Source organism: Catharus ustulatus, chromosome 18 (assembly GCF_009819885.2).
Source record: "Catharus ustulatus isolate bCatUst1 chromosome 18, bCatUst1.pri.v2, whole genome shotgun sequence".
Taxonomy (NCBI): domain Eukaryota; kingdom Metazoa; phylum Chordata; class Aves; order Passeriformes; family Turdidae; genus Catharus; species Catharus ustulatus.
Window position 1 is genome coordinate 9,904,000 of NC_046238.1, and position 17,062 is coordinate 9,921,061.

A 17,062-nucleotide genomic window follows, 5' to 3' on the forward strand; every position below is an offset into this window, starting at 1 on the left:
CACACATTCCTCTATCTTCTCCTTAGAGACATTCTCCATACCAACCCTCAGCACAGAAGCTGAACAGATCAGCAGATGATTCACTTTCACTTTCTGGGAACAAGTTTAAAAATCCTTTAGAATTTTAGCAGCAATGAAGTCATTATCCTGAGCCCCCAGGATGCTCTGTTTGATCTCTATGTGCTAATTCTGGGGTGGGGACAGAGGTAAATGCAGCTGCTGAAGCACTGTCCCTGTTTGGAACAACAAGGAGGGTTGGGAGCATCAGCAGAGCTCTGAGGGCTCCTGTGGAGCTGTATTTGGATCTCAGGGTGGCAGGAGCACACAACACCTCAGAAGAGCTGCAGGTTCTTAATTCTGAATGGCTACATCCACTCAGTGAACTTGGGACAGAGCAGATAAATTGGCAAGACTTTACTCCAATGGGGGGTTCAGGCCTCTTTTCCCTCCCCAAACTCCTGTCCTTGACCTGAACAGGAGCTGCAACCACATCTTGGGACCAGGCAGCCTAATAGCTTTTGTGACAACCCAAATCCCACCCCACAGTCACTGCAGGAACGTTCACAGGACAGCAATGCTCCCTGGAGACTCTGAATGCATCCCTGGATACACAGGGAGCTGGTTAGAAGGACCTCCCTCAGGTGTTTACCAGGGACACAAGAGAAAGCCCCTGCAGAGTGTCCTGTGTTTGTGAAGAATTACTGCTCCTGTCAGCTGAACCCAAGCTGCCATGAAAACAGTGTCACCTTTAAAGATAAGGAATGCAGTCCGTGGAAGGTCGTCAAACCAGTGCTCGCGGTTCCGCTTTGCCTGGAAGCAGAACAGCCACGTCAGCAGCAGCCAGAGCAAAAACCAGGCAGGGATGGAGCCCCACCTTACCCCCACCTCTGCTTCTCTCAGACTGCCTTTGTTTCTTACCCAGCTCCTCTCTCACCACTCCTTTTCTCTCCCTCCCACACACAGTTCCCTTCTCCTCCACCCAACAAACTCTTACCTTCCATTTTAAGCCAACAACTTCATAGAAATTGTAAAAATCCTTTAGACTGCAAAACAGAAAGAAACATTTCATCAGAGCCTTGAGGGTGACCAGATCCTTAATTGTCCTTGTCAGCAGTGGAGAGTTTCTGGAAGTTATTAACTCCTTGTCAGAGCTGCAGCCACAGCTGACAGAAGTCCCCAGTGACCTCTTCCCAGCCTGGCCAAAGGTTCCTGACTGACAATAGCCAGAATCTCCTTTCTATAATGCTTCAGTCCTCGAGGGAAACTCTGACTCTACTGAACTCCAGAATTTCACACTGAGAGGAAAGACCTGAGGCTTGGATGCCAACTCCAAGGGATGGAGATTGCATTGCTCTTCATGAAGTCTTAATTACTCCTACAGTCCTTTTCTAACATCTTTGCACATTTTCTTTTCAAGGTGAAAATGGAGTTTGAAAAAGGACATGAAAGCAAAGAAACTCATAGAGCATGAGTGGCTGCCTAGGTGCTCAGGGTCAGGCCTGTAACAGGTTTTATGTGTCTGAAAGTGAGGATGCTGAACTTCTCAGACTCTTACTGGTCACATCAGTGCCTAAATTTCACAACTCAGTCTTTCTGCCTGTGCCATTTTCAATATTTCTCTGTGGCACTTGACTTCGAGGAGAAGCATCAGCACCAGCTTCATAGGAGAGTCACTTGGAACCTGTCTGTGGCCAGAACAAAGGAAAAGGAAGAGAAGGTCTCCTGCTCTAATTCCCTCTGCTCCTTTGCTGACTGGAGTTAGCTGCACCCACCCCCCACCAGAATGACAATTCTCTGCCTCGTAACACAGAGGATGGCAGCCCTGAAAGCACCAGCAGAACCTAATTTTAATTAACAAAACCCTGGGGGGGACAGCCAGCTGTTGGAAAAAAGCAAAAACTTGTTAAGCTGTGAGGCTGTGCTGTGTGTGAAATGCTCCTCACAGGCTCCAGAGCTGCTCCCCAGCCCCTCTCTGCTCTGCAGGGCAGTGGGAAGCACATCCTGCGAGTGCCAGCACGGCGCTGTATCCACAAGAGGGCACGCAGGAACTCCAGCACCTCCCAAGGAAAACCTCAGCTCTCAGGGTACCTTCCTGGAAAAAACCCTTCTCACTCCATAAACCCAGCCATCCCCTCCAGAGCACAGGGAGGGCAGCAGCAGGACCATCCTACCTGACTAAAGGGGTATTGCTCTGGTTCAGGGCTTTGAAGGTGAGATATCTCTCCCTGGCACACATCCGAGGCTTGTAGAACCGCAGCAGCCCTTCAAAGTGCTTGAAGGAAATTCCAGACGGCCTCTGGCAACAAAGAAATGCTGTCAGAAGCAGCAGCAGCAGGCAGGAACACACAGAGGCTTTCAATTCCCACTCTGGATTTGTTTTAAGCAGGATTTCATACATTATAACTGAGCCCCCTAAGTACCCTGAGCTATTACTTTAACATACCAAGCTCATCCCAGGGCACAGAGATCAGAAACCCTTCCTGGCAATTGGTCCCTCCAGCAAAGGCAGAACTGTTCCCTGCTGCCCCATCACCTGAAAATTGTCCAACCAGACACCCCAAGCAGAGCTCAACCCCTCTTATTGGGAAATTAGCAGGCAGCCCAACAGATCCCATCATGGCACTTTAAAAGACCATCAGCTATGTGCACTAAACATGAACTAATCTCCTAGAAGTGGGTTAGTTATTTTTGGGTCTTATTTCTCCAGCTGCTCCAACAAGTTAAACAAGAAATCAACCTTCTCCCCACAGTGCTTGTCCCTGTAAAAAGCAGTTTGTAGGTGAATTCCTTCTGTTTCTGCACTGCTCATTTGTGCAGGATCTAGAAAATGGATTCTATCTTCAATTCCATGACCATCTTTACTCTCAGTAGTGATGCTTGGTATGCCAAACAAGTCCTCAAGTGACCCAGACTGATTCAGAGAGCAATCAATGATCCCATGCACTCCAGAACAAATTTCCCTCATTTTACCAAGCCATAACCTCACACAGGGCACAAATTCAGAACACCCTGATTTTTCTCCACAAACAGAGGTGAACAAGTTACATGAACAAAAAAACCAGTAGCCTGTGGTGAGCCTGACCACAATCAAGAGAGATTCATGCCCTTTTTCTGGAGTGCAGTTGGAGCAGCCCAGCCCAGGTGCTGGTGACACAGCTGTACCTGTTTGGTGACCAGCAGCCGGTACGCGTGCTGGATGGCCGTGCGCTTGTGCAGCAGCAGGGACTTGAACTTCCTCTTCTCAATGTCATTGAAAGTGTCAAACACAACAGCCAGAAGCTGAGAACACAGGGAAAAAAAGGGTTGGTTTGACCCTTATACTCTGCAGGATTTTAGGGAAGCAAGGAGAGGAATGCTGATGGAGGCTGGGTGGAGTTGGTGAGGTTATGATCCCACAAAGGGATCCCCAAGCTCACAGCTCTGATCCACTTTTTGGAGGAGGTCCAGATGTTTCTGGCTGCTCAACACTTGCTAGTGGGTTTTAAGAGCTACAGCTAAACCACACAAATGCCAGCAGAAAACCAGATCAAAAGGTTTCTTGAAATGCCCTGATGTGTTCCTGGACAGCAGGGTTTGGGGGCTGCTCTCTGGATTCCTCTCCCTTCCTGGGAGCTTTGGCTAACACACAGCAAAGCTAACCCTGCATCTGGGAAAGCAGTGAAATCCAACCAAAGCATCAAATCCCTCCCCTTGGGCTGCAGAATTCCTCAGCTCCTTTTCCAGCACTCACACCCTGCCCTGGGCACACCATGCACTCCTGCCATACTGAGTAATTCCTTCCCCTTCAAACTGATTTACAAAGTATTTCAGGCAAGTCCACATAATAAAATGCCATTTTATGATAAATAATTAAGACAGAGAAGGATAATAAATTTCATGCAACTGAGTATGTCACTCCAAGCACGATATTAATGGGAGACTAGGTGAAAGATGCTCATATAATTTGGTTTTCTATGATTTAGTTCAATTCCTCGTGGTTAGACATTAAAAGAGTTCTGTCTGTAGCCAAGCTGCCATTTCTAGGAATATTCTGCCAAAGGGTCTGAGATGATTGCAGAGCAGTTTTGGGAGTGGGGAAGACTGCTGAGCAATGAGCTCCAGAAGCAGGCAGAGGGAAGTGAAGTGCTGCCCTGGGGACTCACCAAGTTCATGATGAAGTAGAGCTCAATGGAGAGGTACACGATGAAGAACACGCAGGACCAGGGGTTCCGGGCGTAGGACGGCATCATCACATCAGGGAAACTGCACCAGAGCACAAGGGAAACAGCAAACAACTCATGGCACACATCCCACTGCACAGCCAGGAGCCACAGGGTGTGTGTGAACTCACATCTAAACGTTTGCACATTTGTGCAAAATTCATGAAAAAAAAAAAAAACCAAACATGGCAAGCAGATTCCTCACACATCCCAAACACCAATCAGGATTTGTGATGTGGTTAAGGGCGATGCTTTGGTACTTAACAGCAGAACAGCCTCAGTGCAGGTGTTACAACCTCAGATTTATTCCATCCTTTGCTAATTTCCTAATCCTCAGGGCTCTCCCTGACAGCAGATCAATATTTACTCACTGCTGTTATCCCAATTTCCTAGTAGACAGGTGAACTGCAGCACAGGAATAGGAAGTTACTTCCCAACAGCGAGCTGTTGGCTGACAAAGGAGCACAAACACAAATTTCCCCTTCTTGGACCAAGGCCTAACAAAGCTGTTTTCCCCTTAGTGCCCTCACAGTGATGGAGATGTCTGAGTCCTTAGAGATAACTCTGCAGCTGAGGTCACAGTGTCCTAAAGGAAAATGAAATAGCAATTCTTCTCATGCAGGCTGACCCTGAACATCTCTCTCTCTCAGGCAGAGGAAAGGGGTCACACATTTGGAGACAGAGCATTTCTGCAGATTAACTCTTGGCTCTGGCACAGTCCTTTGGGACAAAGGGAAAGACTGAGCTGGAAGAGCATGAACTTACTTTGAAGTGGTCAGAAGCACAAAGAGATTCACGAGGCTGTTCTCTAAGGTATTGAAGTACTGAAAGAAAAAATTCCCATGATAAAATGCAAGCAGGAATTCATAGGGACATTTTGTTCAAAAAAACAACCAGTCCCCCCCACCCCTCTGGATACAGGCACTCCCACAACTCCCTGATGCCTTCCCAGGGAAAAGTACGTCAGCACTGGTCTTTTTAAAGTTCCCTGAGAACTGCTGTGTGAAGGGTTAAACCAAAAGCACATTTTTAGAAGAACTTTTTCCCAGCCAGCCACGGCCTGGGCAGCAGCAGGAACCAGTGGCTGTGACCACAGCAGTGGAAGTGGCCGAGCTTTGCCCCAGACACCTCCTCCCCTGGGGACAGGGACAGGTGGCTCTTTTGGCTGAACAAAGGCATCAAGAACAAGGAACAACTGTGAGAATGTCCCCTTTGGGACATCCTGTCTTGCAGGAAGCTCCTCCAGAGGGTTCCTCCCCAGCAGAGGGTAAAGCAGGGTGACACTGCCAGGCAGCCTTGGAGCATCTGCTCTCACACAGGAATAAACCCTGACTGCACTGCCATGGTGGATTCTTCATGAAGGAACCAAGATACTCACTGGATCCGAGTGGTTAGGAGAAAACAAGTAAAAACCTGAAGAAGCAGCAGAAAAAACAGAGGAGGAGGGAAAGGAGAGAGAACAAACAAAAATAAAGTCAGTTCAATGTCAAGCAGTGGAGCAGCTCCCAAAGGGAAGGTCCCACTAACAGTAAATCCTCTCTGACACCCTGAAAATGGGAGTACCTGAAGACTTTTTCCACAGAGATTTGCCCATAGTTGTCATTGGCATTTCTCTGCTCCTTTTGGACAATAAACTTTCTGGGGATGGTTTGGACTCTAGCAGGTACATATGCATTTCTGGGGATGCAGATTAAACTGACAACACTGAGGAAGAGCTGGTGGAAGCAGAGCTTGAAAACACCACTGACTGTGCTCTGGAAAAGGTCAAAAGGACTTTTGCCTCACTATCAAACACCCAGCTTTCAGACTTTTTGGATGTTTTAACTCTGCCTTCCAGATGACTGAAGATGAAATGGGATAAATGGGAGATCATACAACACTCTGACTCTGATCAGCTTTCTATGCATCCAAACTGTTCATGTTGCTTTTGGACAATCACTGGTTAAGAGCATCACTTCTCCATCCATAAATACAACTCACCCAGAATAGCAAAAATCACCATGAAGAAAAGCAGGAGGAGAAGGATGTCAATAAATGGTGGGAGGGACTGGAAGATCTGTCGCAGATTTCTGAAAAATCAGAAAACATTAATAAACTAAAATTTACTCCTCCAGGTTGTCAGGGGAAAGAAAAAAACCCACCACCACCCCCCCACACTTGAGGGCTTTCTTCCCACTCCCTCCAAGGATTAAAAGTAGAAAGCTTGCTAAACTAAGATCATTTCCAAGCTCCCCATCTGTCCTTTGCAGTCAGCTCTCAGGTACTGCAAACAACACTGAAGTCATGCTGTGAACTCTCCTTCTCCAAAGACCAGCCCTGATTCCCTGAGCAGTTTCCAGGCCAGCCAAGGAGCAGAGCCAATGCAGCCACACCCCTGTGCTGTCTCTGAGGTGGCTCACACCCCCAAGCCCTGTGTACCACCAGCACATCCACACTTAGGTCACCACGGAACCACCTCCAACACAAACACCAGGCAAAGACTGATTTTCCCGGGATGCCTGCAGGATGTGAGTGCTTTCCCTCCAGCCCAGCCCCAGGAAGGAGGGCAGAAGCCCAGGAGGAGGGCAGAAGCCCCAGTCCCACCTTCTGACAGCCCCGCAGTAGCGGCAGTCGACGAGGAAGATGCAGCGCAGGGCGCGGGTGATGCGCACGTGCGAGGTCTGGCGCACCAGCACCACGATGGCCTCGATGAACTGCACCAACAGCACACACGTCTGCAACAAAGGGGGGCACAGGCAGAGAGCTGGCTGAACACCTGTTTGGATGTCTGAAGGGTGGGAGGTGTCCCTGAGAGTTCAGGGATCTCACAGGAATCATCTGGCAGCTGGGACACAGCTACGTCATCCCTGCAGGCCAGTGTTCAGTCCGGCTCTTTGGCTCTCTGAGGTGCTAAAGGAGAAACCCTGACAAACAAGCAGACAACTCACCTTGACCATCGTCCTTTTGTGCCTGATGAAGGTGTGGAAGCCCAGCCACCTCATCTTCATGGAGAGCTCGAAGACGACCACGATTAACGCGAACAGCTCCAGGGTTGCGTGGACCTGTCAGGGCACAGGAGTGCTGAGAGCAGCAGCACAGCACAGCACACTGCTGCCCCTCCTTCTCCAAGGAGCAGGTGGGCTCACAGCAGTCTGAGCATGGCCTTGTGGCATGCAGGAAACCCCAAGCCACTCTTTTACAGCTAACATAGCACTGTTCTACAAAATTTCTGTATCTACTGCTTGGTGCTTTTATTAAAGCCTATAAAAGTGCAATTTTCCTCTAAGCAATACCAGGCCAGAATTCCCTGAAATCCATTCCCTTCTGGGTTTGAGCAACACAGAAAAAACTTATTGATACATTCGAAGCAAAAGGCCAAGACATCAACAACTTGAGCAGAAACACTTTGAAAAAAGATGGAGACTGTAATTTTTTTAGTGAAACAGAGGAAGGAGAGCTGCTGGGCACAGAGAAGGGTCTTCCCTTGAATTAGACATCCTGAACAATCACAGAGTGGATCTTGATCTGTGTTACAGGAACCAGTAGTGCTGCTGAGGTAATGGGACCAGCCATGACAAAAGCCTTGAAACCACCCCATCAAAGCACACAAACTGCTGAGTTATCTCACAAAAAAGGGAAAAACCACCCATTTCTGTTACAAAATGAAGAACTGCACAAATTGATAACACAAAACGAGTGTCACTTTCATTGTGGTCTGCCTAGATCAGATGGAAAAAGGAAGTTTTTCTGTCTGCCCTATCTGCTGTCAACCATTTACAGAACAAGCCAGGTGGATTTTTTTTTACTGCCTCGTCCTTCCTCTGTATTTGGCCATGATTCTCCTCTCCCCCACGCTGCAGAGCAAGCAGAGCTGCCCATGCAGCCCCCAGGTACTCACAAAGATGCCCAGACGGAGCATGGGGACAGCTGGAGCCTCGCACAGGGACAGCAGCAGGAGCAGCAGGGCCGTGCTCAGCTCCATCAGGTAGAAAAGGTGGTTGTGTGCAAAGAGGTAGGCAGCGAGTGCTTTGGCATTTTTGGGGTGAGTGAAGAACTTGTCGTTATTTTCTCCTTCCTAGGGCAGTAGGAATGAAGAAAGGACCAGCATTAGTGACTCTCAGTACTGTAAAAGAGTGAAGAATGCAGACTTTTATAGGGATTAGAAACAATTCCCAACAGACTGTTCCCATTTACAGCCTGCTGTTGATGTGTTTATTGAGGAGTGGACTCTACACACACAGGACAACCCCTTCTGTTCATAACCACATTTCAGTAATGAAACTCTTTAATATGCACAAACTCCTGCTTCAGAACCCCCTGAGCCTTTTCACAATGAGGCAGAGAGCTGGGAGAGTTTATAAATGCAGGCAGAGAAACTTCAGCCAACATCCCAACATTAACACAGCACTCCATTTACTTGCAACTACTTCCACATGTTTACAGACTTATTTGATTAAACTTCTCCAGGACAGAACACAAAAACACCCAGATAAGCTCCAGGGCACCTGGCTGACAGTTGTTCCTCCTTATCTTGGCCTTGTAAAGTGTCTGAGAGAAAACACTGGAGCACACACAGTGTTTTCTGCTTCAGGAATGCAAGACAGACTCCACGAAAAATTAGCAAGTCTCTGTGCTGATCTGTCACTCCCTCTTAACTAGAAAGCTTAATTAACATTAAAAGGTCAGATACTCCATCTTAACACTTTGCCTACAACTGATTTTCAAAAAGCTACATCATGAGTATTGTTACCCCTAGGATGAAACTTAGTTTGGGGAGATTTTCGAGGGTTTTCATGCAGAACCACCCAACAGCTTCTTCTCTTTCTCAAGTCAACAGTTTTGGCAAGGGAGCTTTTGTCACTCACAGGAAACTTGCTGCCTCTTGGGAACTGTCACAAGAGATCCCTTTTCCCCAGCAGGGCCACATGGACACACAAGTTGTGAGGTTTTATTTAAATTAACATCTTTCCAGGCAGGCAATTACTGCAAGGACAGTGAAGCTATTGCTCTCAAAGCAGAATAGCTGTGATTGCAAATGGATAACGAGGTCAGGGAACTCTCCTTTAGCAAGTGAAGCATTCTCCAGACTCGCTCAGGAGAGGGTTCCCAATGTTTCTCACTTACTGCAGCTCACACTGGGCTTCAGAACAAATCCTGCTGGGTCAGAGAGCTGGGCTGGAGCAGGACAGAGCTGGGCTGGAGCAGGACAGAGCCAGCCCTGCAGAGAGCCCAGCCTGAGACCAGCAAGGTCATTCCCATCCTTGCCTGGCAGAACACACTTGAGGAATGACAAACAGCCTAAATCCTGCTTCTTGGGAGCCAAGCAATTCCAAGCCTGGCTGGACAGCAGAACTTCCTTTCCTTCCTTATCCAGGCCCAGCACTTGCCTGCAGCCACTGCTCACAAAGCTCTCTTTAAGTGATTCTACCTCACTTCAAGGACAGTGTCATCGTGGCCATTGGTCCAGCAGCAGCAATCATTGCCATCCAAAGGGCCAGGCCTGCTGTGCCCATTACCATCAGAGCTGCAGCAGCTCAATGACCCTTTGCAGAGCTGCTCCAATAATCAGGAGTTTAAACAGCAGCCTGGGAGGGAGGCTGGAGCCACCCTGCCACTGTCAGGGCTGCTCCAGCACACCATGGAGCTCAAGTGTTGCCAAAGTCCAGCCCACACTGGTGTAAAACACCTGAGAAGTGAGATTTCCCAGTCCTGTGGGGTCAGAGCAGGGAGGAACAAATTGTTTCTGTCACCTTGCAGTGGCTTAAACAAAAAACCCCCCCTTACTGGGTCCAGAGCTTTGAAAGGGAACGAAGAGAAGGAAGGACAGACAGTAACAGAACCACAATCATTTCAGACTGGACAGCTCTGGGAGAAGCTCAGTTTTGGTGGCTAATTCCTCACACCAGATGTACAGCAACCTCAAAAACACAAACCCTTTCTGCAGTAAGGATGGTGTGTCTGGTAACTGAAGAATGGGGGGGTTTTGAGTCTTTGTTGGTTTAAATATCATAAATTTCACTCCTGGGCTGATCCTAATGTCAGCATCCTTTAATTCTGTAGAAATCAGGACCTTTGCTTTCTCCAGCACCTCACATGACTTGGCTGACAATGGCCACCCACCCATCCCATAGTGAAAGCAGGAGTGGGACCTGCACTTCCAGAACAGGAGACACCCCCAGGAGAACACTGACTGTAGGGATGAAATGACCATCCATGACCAGCTACAAAAATCTGTACTGACTGTAGAGATGAAATGACCATCCATGACCAGCTACAGAAATCTCCATGCTGAGGTGGCAGAACTGTGCATGTGCTGAATCCCCCAACCACTCCAGTCCTTGGGAGAGGCCATTGGCAATTTTGTGGTTCAGTTGCTCCAAATGACATCCAAAGCCTACCTGGAGGCCCCTCCAGCACTGCCCCACTCCTGAAGCAGAACCCTTGGCAAAGCACTGAATTCTCAGCCTGGGAATGGAAGCTGCTTGCTCCCCATGAGCAGGAGGCACTGTGGCTCCTGCAGAGCACTCTCCCCCAGCCTGCAGGGCTCACCTGGAGGTAGATGGCTGCCTCTTGGTAGTTCATCTCCCAGTTGTGGCGGGCAGAGCTCTGCTGGGCACAGCACTCCCTGGCTGCGGGGCTGGAGGCATCGTTCACCACGTCATAGCTGCCTCCATCTGCAGCAGACAAACAGAGAGGGAAGCCGGGATGGAGCAGGAGGCTCTGGGATCACACACAGGCAGAGTAGCTGGGAAAGTGGCAGCTGTACACTGACAAATTGACTTCTGGCAGGCAGGAGCTTTAAAGAGACACTCAAAGCCAGCATTTCCACACGGGAACGCTCCTGGAAGATCATCAAAAGAGACAGCTTCCTATTCAACACAGCAAGCAGCTCTCCTGGCTCAGAGGTGTGTGCTGTCATGCCTGAAGCTTGCTCTCAGCATCAGGAGCATTCACCAGGCAGCTAACAGCCACCAGGCTCCCAGGATGCCCAGCCCAGTGAAGAAAAGAGGGTTTGCTGAAGGAGCAAGAAGCTTTTGCCATGTCCTTGGAGCAGAGGCCATGGAAGGATGGACACAGCACTGCCCCTGCCACAGGCCACAATGTCAGGAGAGAAGCTGTCAGCACTGTGAGCAGAAAGCCCCATTTCTCACATTTCAGTCACTAAATAACACATCTTCACAACACTCTGAGGTGCTGGTAAGCACCAACACCCCTTTGATGCAAACAAACCACAAGATGAATTTTCTGTTCACGCTCCACACATTAATTCTGAGATTTCTGAGCGCCTCTCCTTCTCACCAGCAAAGAGCTATAGAACAATGCCATACTGAACATTTGAACCACATACTGCAAGCAAAGATTTTGTTTTAAAAAACCCCAGAACAATTCAATTGCAAAAAAGCAACTCCCAAGCAGAGCTACACATACACAGTGCCCTTCCCATGGGACAGTTACACAGGGCATGTATGTAAGCTCCAAATAATTGCATTCTGCAGTGTTATTAATACAGATGAAAACTAAGCAAGAAGACAATTACTGTACAAAAAAGGAAAATCACTTGGTTTCTTCTTCTGGGACTGGGGGTTTTATTTCACCTTTGACAAAGAATGCTGAGCAGAGAACCCACAGCAGTGAGATCTGCTTAGGGCCTGTGGTGGAGCTAGCCACACTCTCAGTTCTCAGAGTTTCAAACATTTCCCACATCACATGGCTGTTCCTGCTCTCAGAAGAGACTTCCCTCCTCCAGTGCCTCATGTTCCCAAAGTGGGCACATGTAAAATTGAGCTTGCCAGCACAGCAGTGCTGATTTCCCCCTTTTTTATGAGCACAGGAGCTGTGGTGTGGCAGCTCGTTCTGTGTTCCAAGTTGTTATTTGAGAGTGGGCAAAAAGCACCACGAGGCTCTTTTCCCTTCTCATGACAGCCTGCTGAAGATTTGCTGTGACAAAATAATCCTCGATGAATTACTGATTCAGTCTCTCCAGAACACCCTCTGGAGTGGAGAGGGAGTCCATGCCAAAAACTCTGCACCCGCCAAGAGAAATGGCACCATGTGCTCCTGGCAGAGGCACAGAGTGGGAAGAAATCAGAACCCCTTCACCAGTGCACAGCCACAGCTGCCTCTTCCACCCCCAAATCAAATTAAGATAACATTTCCCTGGGGTTTGTGAAGACCTTCCAGATTGCACACTCAGGTTGCTGAGCATTCTGCAGCACGAAGCCTGTTTCTCTTCTTGCTTCCCCCACACCCTTAAAATACCACTCAAAATCTGGACAAATGTTTGAATGAGGCCGGTTCCTCCCCCACATCCCTTGATTTAGCACAGTTCTTGAAAAAAACCTGAATGATGGAGTTTTTATTTATCCACAGAGCTGGAATGGCAGCCTTCTGGTTTGTCTGCTCTTTAACTAAGAGATGACAGCCATATGCAAAAATCAGAAGCGTTATATTGCAAGCTCTAAAAAGTTCTTAAATGTTATTATTTACAGAGCTTTTGCTGGGGATGTGTCTCAAAAAGACAGACTCTCTCAAACTGCAGCCTGAGAGCAAAACCTTTTCACATTTGATGCTTAAGAGTTACAGGAGGAGCATATCTCAACAGAACCTGGACTTTATGTTACAGAATATACAAAATTTAAGAGGATCAAAACAGTAAAGGTTTGTAGCACTGACCTAAACACCAACACACTGGACCCTGCCAAAAGATGCCAAAATCACCTTTAACCCTGAAGCAGCTCTTTTGTAAAAATCAACCTCTCTGGAAAGGATCACACTAGGAAAAGACACACCCCAACAAAAACCCAGGACAGGATCCCGCTCTGTGCTTCCCACAGAAGAGCTGTCCCAGCTCTGAGACCAAGGCTGCAAACACAAAACAGCACTCACAGATCCAAATCAGAACCAAAAAACAGCTCTAGAAATCAAGATGCTTTCCTGCTGTCCAAACCAGACAACAGAAAATGCACTGAAAGTGTTCTGATGGGGGAGCTGCATTCTGTGGATCAGCTCCTTCCCCATCAGGTACCAGAAGGTTGATCTAGCATCCCCGAGGCAACAGCATCATCTGGGTCATAAATAATAATAAAAATAATAATAAATTTGAAGAGCAGCCCTCTGACTGTGTGCCTGGCAGCCCTCCAGCGAGCTAATTTCCTCAGCTGCTCCCATGATAACAATGACACAGACTAATGCAAGCTCGGCTCCGCTCGTGCTGCACACATCCCCGCCGGCGTTTACCATCAGTATGGAGCTCAATGAGATAGGAGGATCTCTCCACAGGGCTCCCGGACTCCTCCAAGTAGATGGCAGGCAGCTCTCTCCACTGCATGGCAGCCGCTGGCGCTCGCAGTTCCTCCCTCCCTTCCCAAAGCTGCTCCTGGATCTCGCAGCTCCCTCAAGGGAAAGCTCAGCACAAAAGACTCCGCTCTGCTGCCTGCAGAACTGAACAGCTTCTCCCCTCCCCTCTGAGGAAGGTGGCTCAGACCTCAGGGAGATCCTTTCCCGGGGTGTTTCCGAGGGTGAGATTTTGGCAGTTGAGCCGCAGGACGAGGAGCTGCCAGGGACAGGCGTGCTGGCGGAGCGCGCGTTCCTGCGCTGCGCTCTCGTGTTCTGGCATTTAGCACAACTTGCTCACCAGCAAGCACGATGAGCTAACAGGAGAGGAGTCAAAGTGCTGAGCAGGCACAGCAAGGAATCTCCAGCACAAGGAAAAAAAAAAAAAAAAAGCAGAGATTTTGTGAAGTTTGCAGCGCAAAGGGCACGCCAAAGGAAGTGAACTGGGCTGGTCACAGATGGCAAAGCTTCCTTCCTTACACTTGTGTAACTTATCCCAGTTGTTCCCTGAAAAGAGAGAGAGGAGGGAGGCAGGGAAAAAAAAGAAAAGAAGGGGGAAAAAAAAAAGGAAAAGCAAAACCAGCTGGCTGCTTCCACAAGGCATCCGGAACGAGACTGCCGGGACTCCAGCATTTCCATTCAGTGCAGTGGAGCATGCTCCTGTGTAAATAGTTTCCATATGTCATCATTACAATAAAAAACAAAAAAACAAGGAAGAAAGAGAAGGAGCATAAACTTTCCAGAGCCCAAACCTCTCCCTCTGCAAAACAAACTCCCTGCTTAGGGGAAGGGAGAACTCTCCATGGGATGAGAGCAAACAAACTCCTCTCATTCGGAGGAGCTCATGCAGCCAGGGGGGATCTCCAGGGCAGAGCTGAGGGGAGAATAAGGGACAGAAAACATCCACAGGAGGCTGGGATAAATCACCTTTCCCAGCCAGCTATTATATATCAAACTGAAGTCACTCTGGAATTCCATTTTGGTGTCTGCACTTCTTTAAATGAATAATATTTTTTTTTAAATTCCAGCAAACTGGTAACCTCCTACAAATTCAAGGAGTTATAAACCAACCTACAGGGCAACTCCCCCAGTCTGGCTCTCATTAACCAGTTTGCCAGATGTTCTGCTTTCCAGATAGCACACACTTTTTATGGCCTTGCACTGGAACAGCCTGAGATTCCCTAACTGGCTCACTGCCTGCCTCCAAAGCCTTGGCTGGACTTAGCAGGGCTTTCTCCTAAATGGCTGAGGATGGTTTGGATGTTAGCTCCCATCCTGCCCAAACACTGCTATTTTAGCAAGTGCACCTGTGATGACAAAACACTGCAGAACATGTGAAGGCAGAAGTGACTCAAATCAGTAAAAAAAATCCTTATTCTGTCATTCATACTGCTCCCACATCACGTGTGGAGTCAGTGCAAGATGCAATATGCAAGCTGCTCCAGTGAGTTCCATGTGTGACTGATATTTCTCTTGACTGGCAAAACCAGAAATGCCAAGGACACACGGACAACACCTTCACTCACGTGGCCTTGCAAGGTCCCTGCTTCACCAAAAGAGGGGGGAGGAAGGAAGGCATCCCCTCCTGCACTGGGGAAAGGTCACACTGTCAGGGCACACGGTCTGGGCAGCTCCAGCCACCAGTGTGTTCAAGTGTTCAAGGCTGGACGGGGCTTGGAGCCGCCTGTTCTAGTGGGATGTGTCTGCTCCTTCCAATCCAAAGCATTCTATGATTTCATTCTATGGTTTCACCATTTTACCATTCAGTTGGAGCCATTTTTTTCAGGCTTTACAATCCTCGCTGCCACAACCCCCTCTATTTCTCACACCCTCCATCCTCACTGGATCTATAATTCCCAAACTCAGTCACAGAGCCCAAGCTTTACAAACACAACCAGGCATCCCACAGCACTGAACATGAGCCCGTGAAAGAAGGCAGATCCCAGCAGGATCAAAGGTTCTCTTGATGTTCCTGGATCTCCTGAGCTCACATCCCAGACCTGTCCCAGTGCAGGATCTCTGTACTGCTGAGGTTTCTGAATCTCTCAGTGACATTGCTCCTTGAGGCTGTGGTGAGGAAGGAGAGCACTCCTCTCTCCTGAAAAGCCTTCATCAGCTGAACCAAGGGAACACTCACTAGAGAAGGTGCAAATCCATAAAAAAACATGGAAACAAGGTAGATGCCCACCCTTCCCCAACACAATCTGTGCAGGTATCTGCATTCCCAAAGCCAAGATTTTAGTCAAGTATTGGAGTAGTCCCAGCACCAGTGATGGCATTGTCCCTTCCAAGGGCTCGCAGGCCATGTAGCCTCACCTGCAGAGGATCACCCCTCCCTCCCCAGGGAGGCTGATGAGAAACTGCTCCTTCCCAGCACTGAGGCACAAACAGGCACTCGCCTCTTCAAGGCCAGGCTCACCTACCCGGCAGAAAAAAAGCTGGAAGCTGCCTGGGAAGCACAGCTGCTCTGGCACTTGGCCACACATCTCAGGTGAGACAGACAGACAGACAGACAGACAGACAGGAATCACTGCCTTTGCTGCCTGATTGCCAGCTGGAGATGGCACCACTGCTCTGGGCAGCCCAAAACGTCTCAGTGCCTGTCCTGTTTCAGGGGACACTGTGGGAAGGAACAGAACAGCCACGGGGAAGTCTAAACAATTTGCTGTCAGTTTGTTGCCTAGGAAAAAAGGGCATCTCCAACAGAGAGCAGTGCCAAGCCCTTCTGCTACCAGAGAAATAATCTACTTCGGAATATTTGGAGCCGGCGTAACTGAGTCATGCTCTTCCTTGGAGACAAGGCACAGCACAAACATATGCAAGGGCCTCGGGGCTCTTTGTGTTACTGTATTCTCACAGCAATCACTTGCTGTGAAGCTCAACAAATAAAGTCACTTGAGCTTCCTATATAACAAAGGACAGATTTTTTAAAAACACGGATGTTGCCACTTCCTGTCAGCGGTAAGAGGCGACGCGTCCTCGCCTTGACTGGAGGATGCAGCGAGCTCCTCCAGCACCAACACGAGCTCACATCGTGCCTCCATCACCACGGGGAGCTGAGTGCTGGTGAAGGAGGAGCAGATGTCCCTCAGCATGGTAAGTCACATTTTATATATCATTGCCTCTCCTCAGCCCACGGAAGACAGCGTCTGCCCAGCGCTGTTTAATTAGGGGAGCGCTGCACCCTCGCCAACATCTGCACTGCACACATGTACAACCCCCGGTGCACAAGCTGAACACGATGCCAGCAGAGCTGAGGCACGGTAGGAAATGGTTCAGCCCCAGCAGAAAGCCTGGCTCCATCCAGCTCTTGCTCGGAGAGAGGCACAGCCAGTTAACCCTTCGCGCTGCGGCTCGGGAGAAGAGCCACGGTGACTCACTTGGCTATTCACCTCCTGGGGACAGGGACATTTGTAAAGAAGAACATGAGAAAAAAAGAAATTAAAGACTTCCAGGAAAATAAGGATGAGGATAATTTTAGCCATCTACAGCAGCCAAGCTGGGTTGGTTGGAGATCCTCATCTGTGCAGTTCACTGCCTCATCTCCCCAG

At 48.8% G+C, this 17,062-nt stretch overlaps 1 protein-coding gene across 4 annotated transcripts in view; it reads right to left on the bottom strand.

The window, feature by feature from the left end:
- TPCN1 (two pore segment channel 1) overlaps positions 1–17,062 on the bottom strand; it is a 40,524-nt gene that overhangs the window by 11,667 nt on the left and 11,795 nt on the right. For 3 of the 4 annotated variants that reach the window (XM_033075432.1, XM_033075433.1, XM_033075435.2), the window contains 12 exons: positions 10,728–10,852; positions 8,077–8,253; positions 7,127–7,240; positions 6,783–6,913; positions 6,180–6,268; positions 5,578–5,612; positions 4,965–5,023; positions 4,143–4,242; positions 3,163–3,279; positions 2,172–2,296; positions 995–1,043; positions 747–810 (listed from right to left, as the gene is read on the bottom strand). In XM_033075432.1, coding sequence (XP_032931323.1) covers positions 747–810; positions 995–1,043; positions 2,172–2,296; positions 3,163–3,279; positions 4,143–4,242; positions 4,965–5,023; positions 5,578–5,612; positions 6,180–6,268; positions 6,783–6,913; positions 7,127–7,240; positions 8,077–8,253; positions 10,728–10,852 — 1,185 coding nt within the window. Of the gene's footprint in view, positions 1–746; positions 811–994; positions 1,044–2,171; positions 2,297–3,162; positions 3,280–4,142; positions 4,243–4,964; positions 5,024–5,577; positions 5,613–6,179; positions 6,269–6,782; positions 6,914–7,126; positions 7,241–8,076; positions 8,254–10,727; positions 10,853–13,415; positions 13,842–17,062 lie in introns of those variants that run through there. The other variant, XM_033075434.1, reaches the window with a different exon arrangement.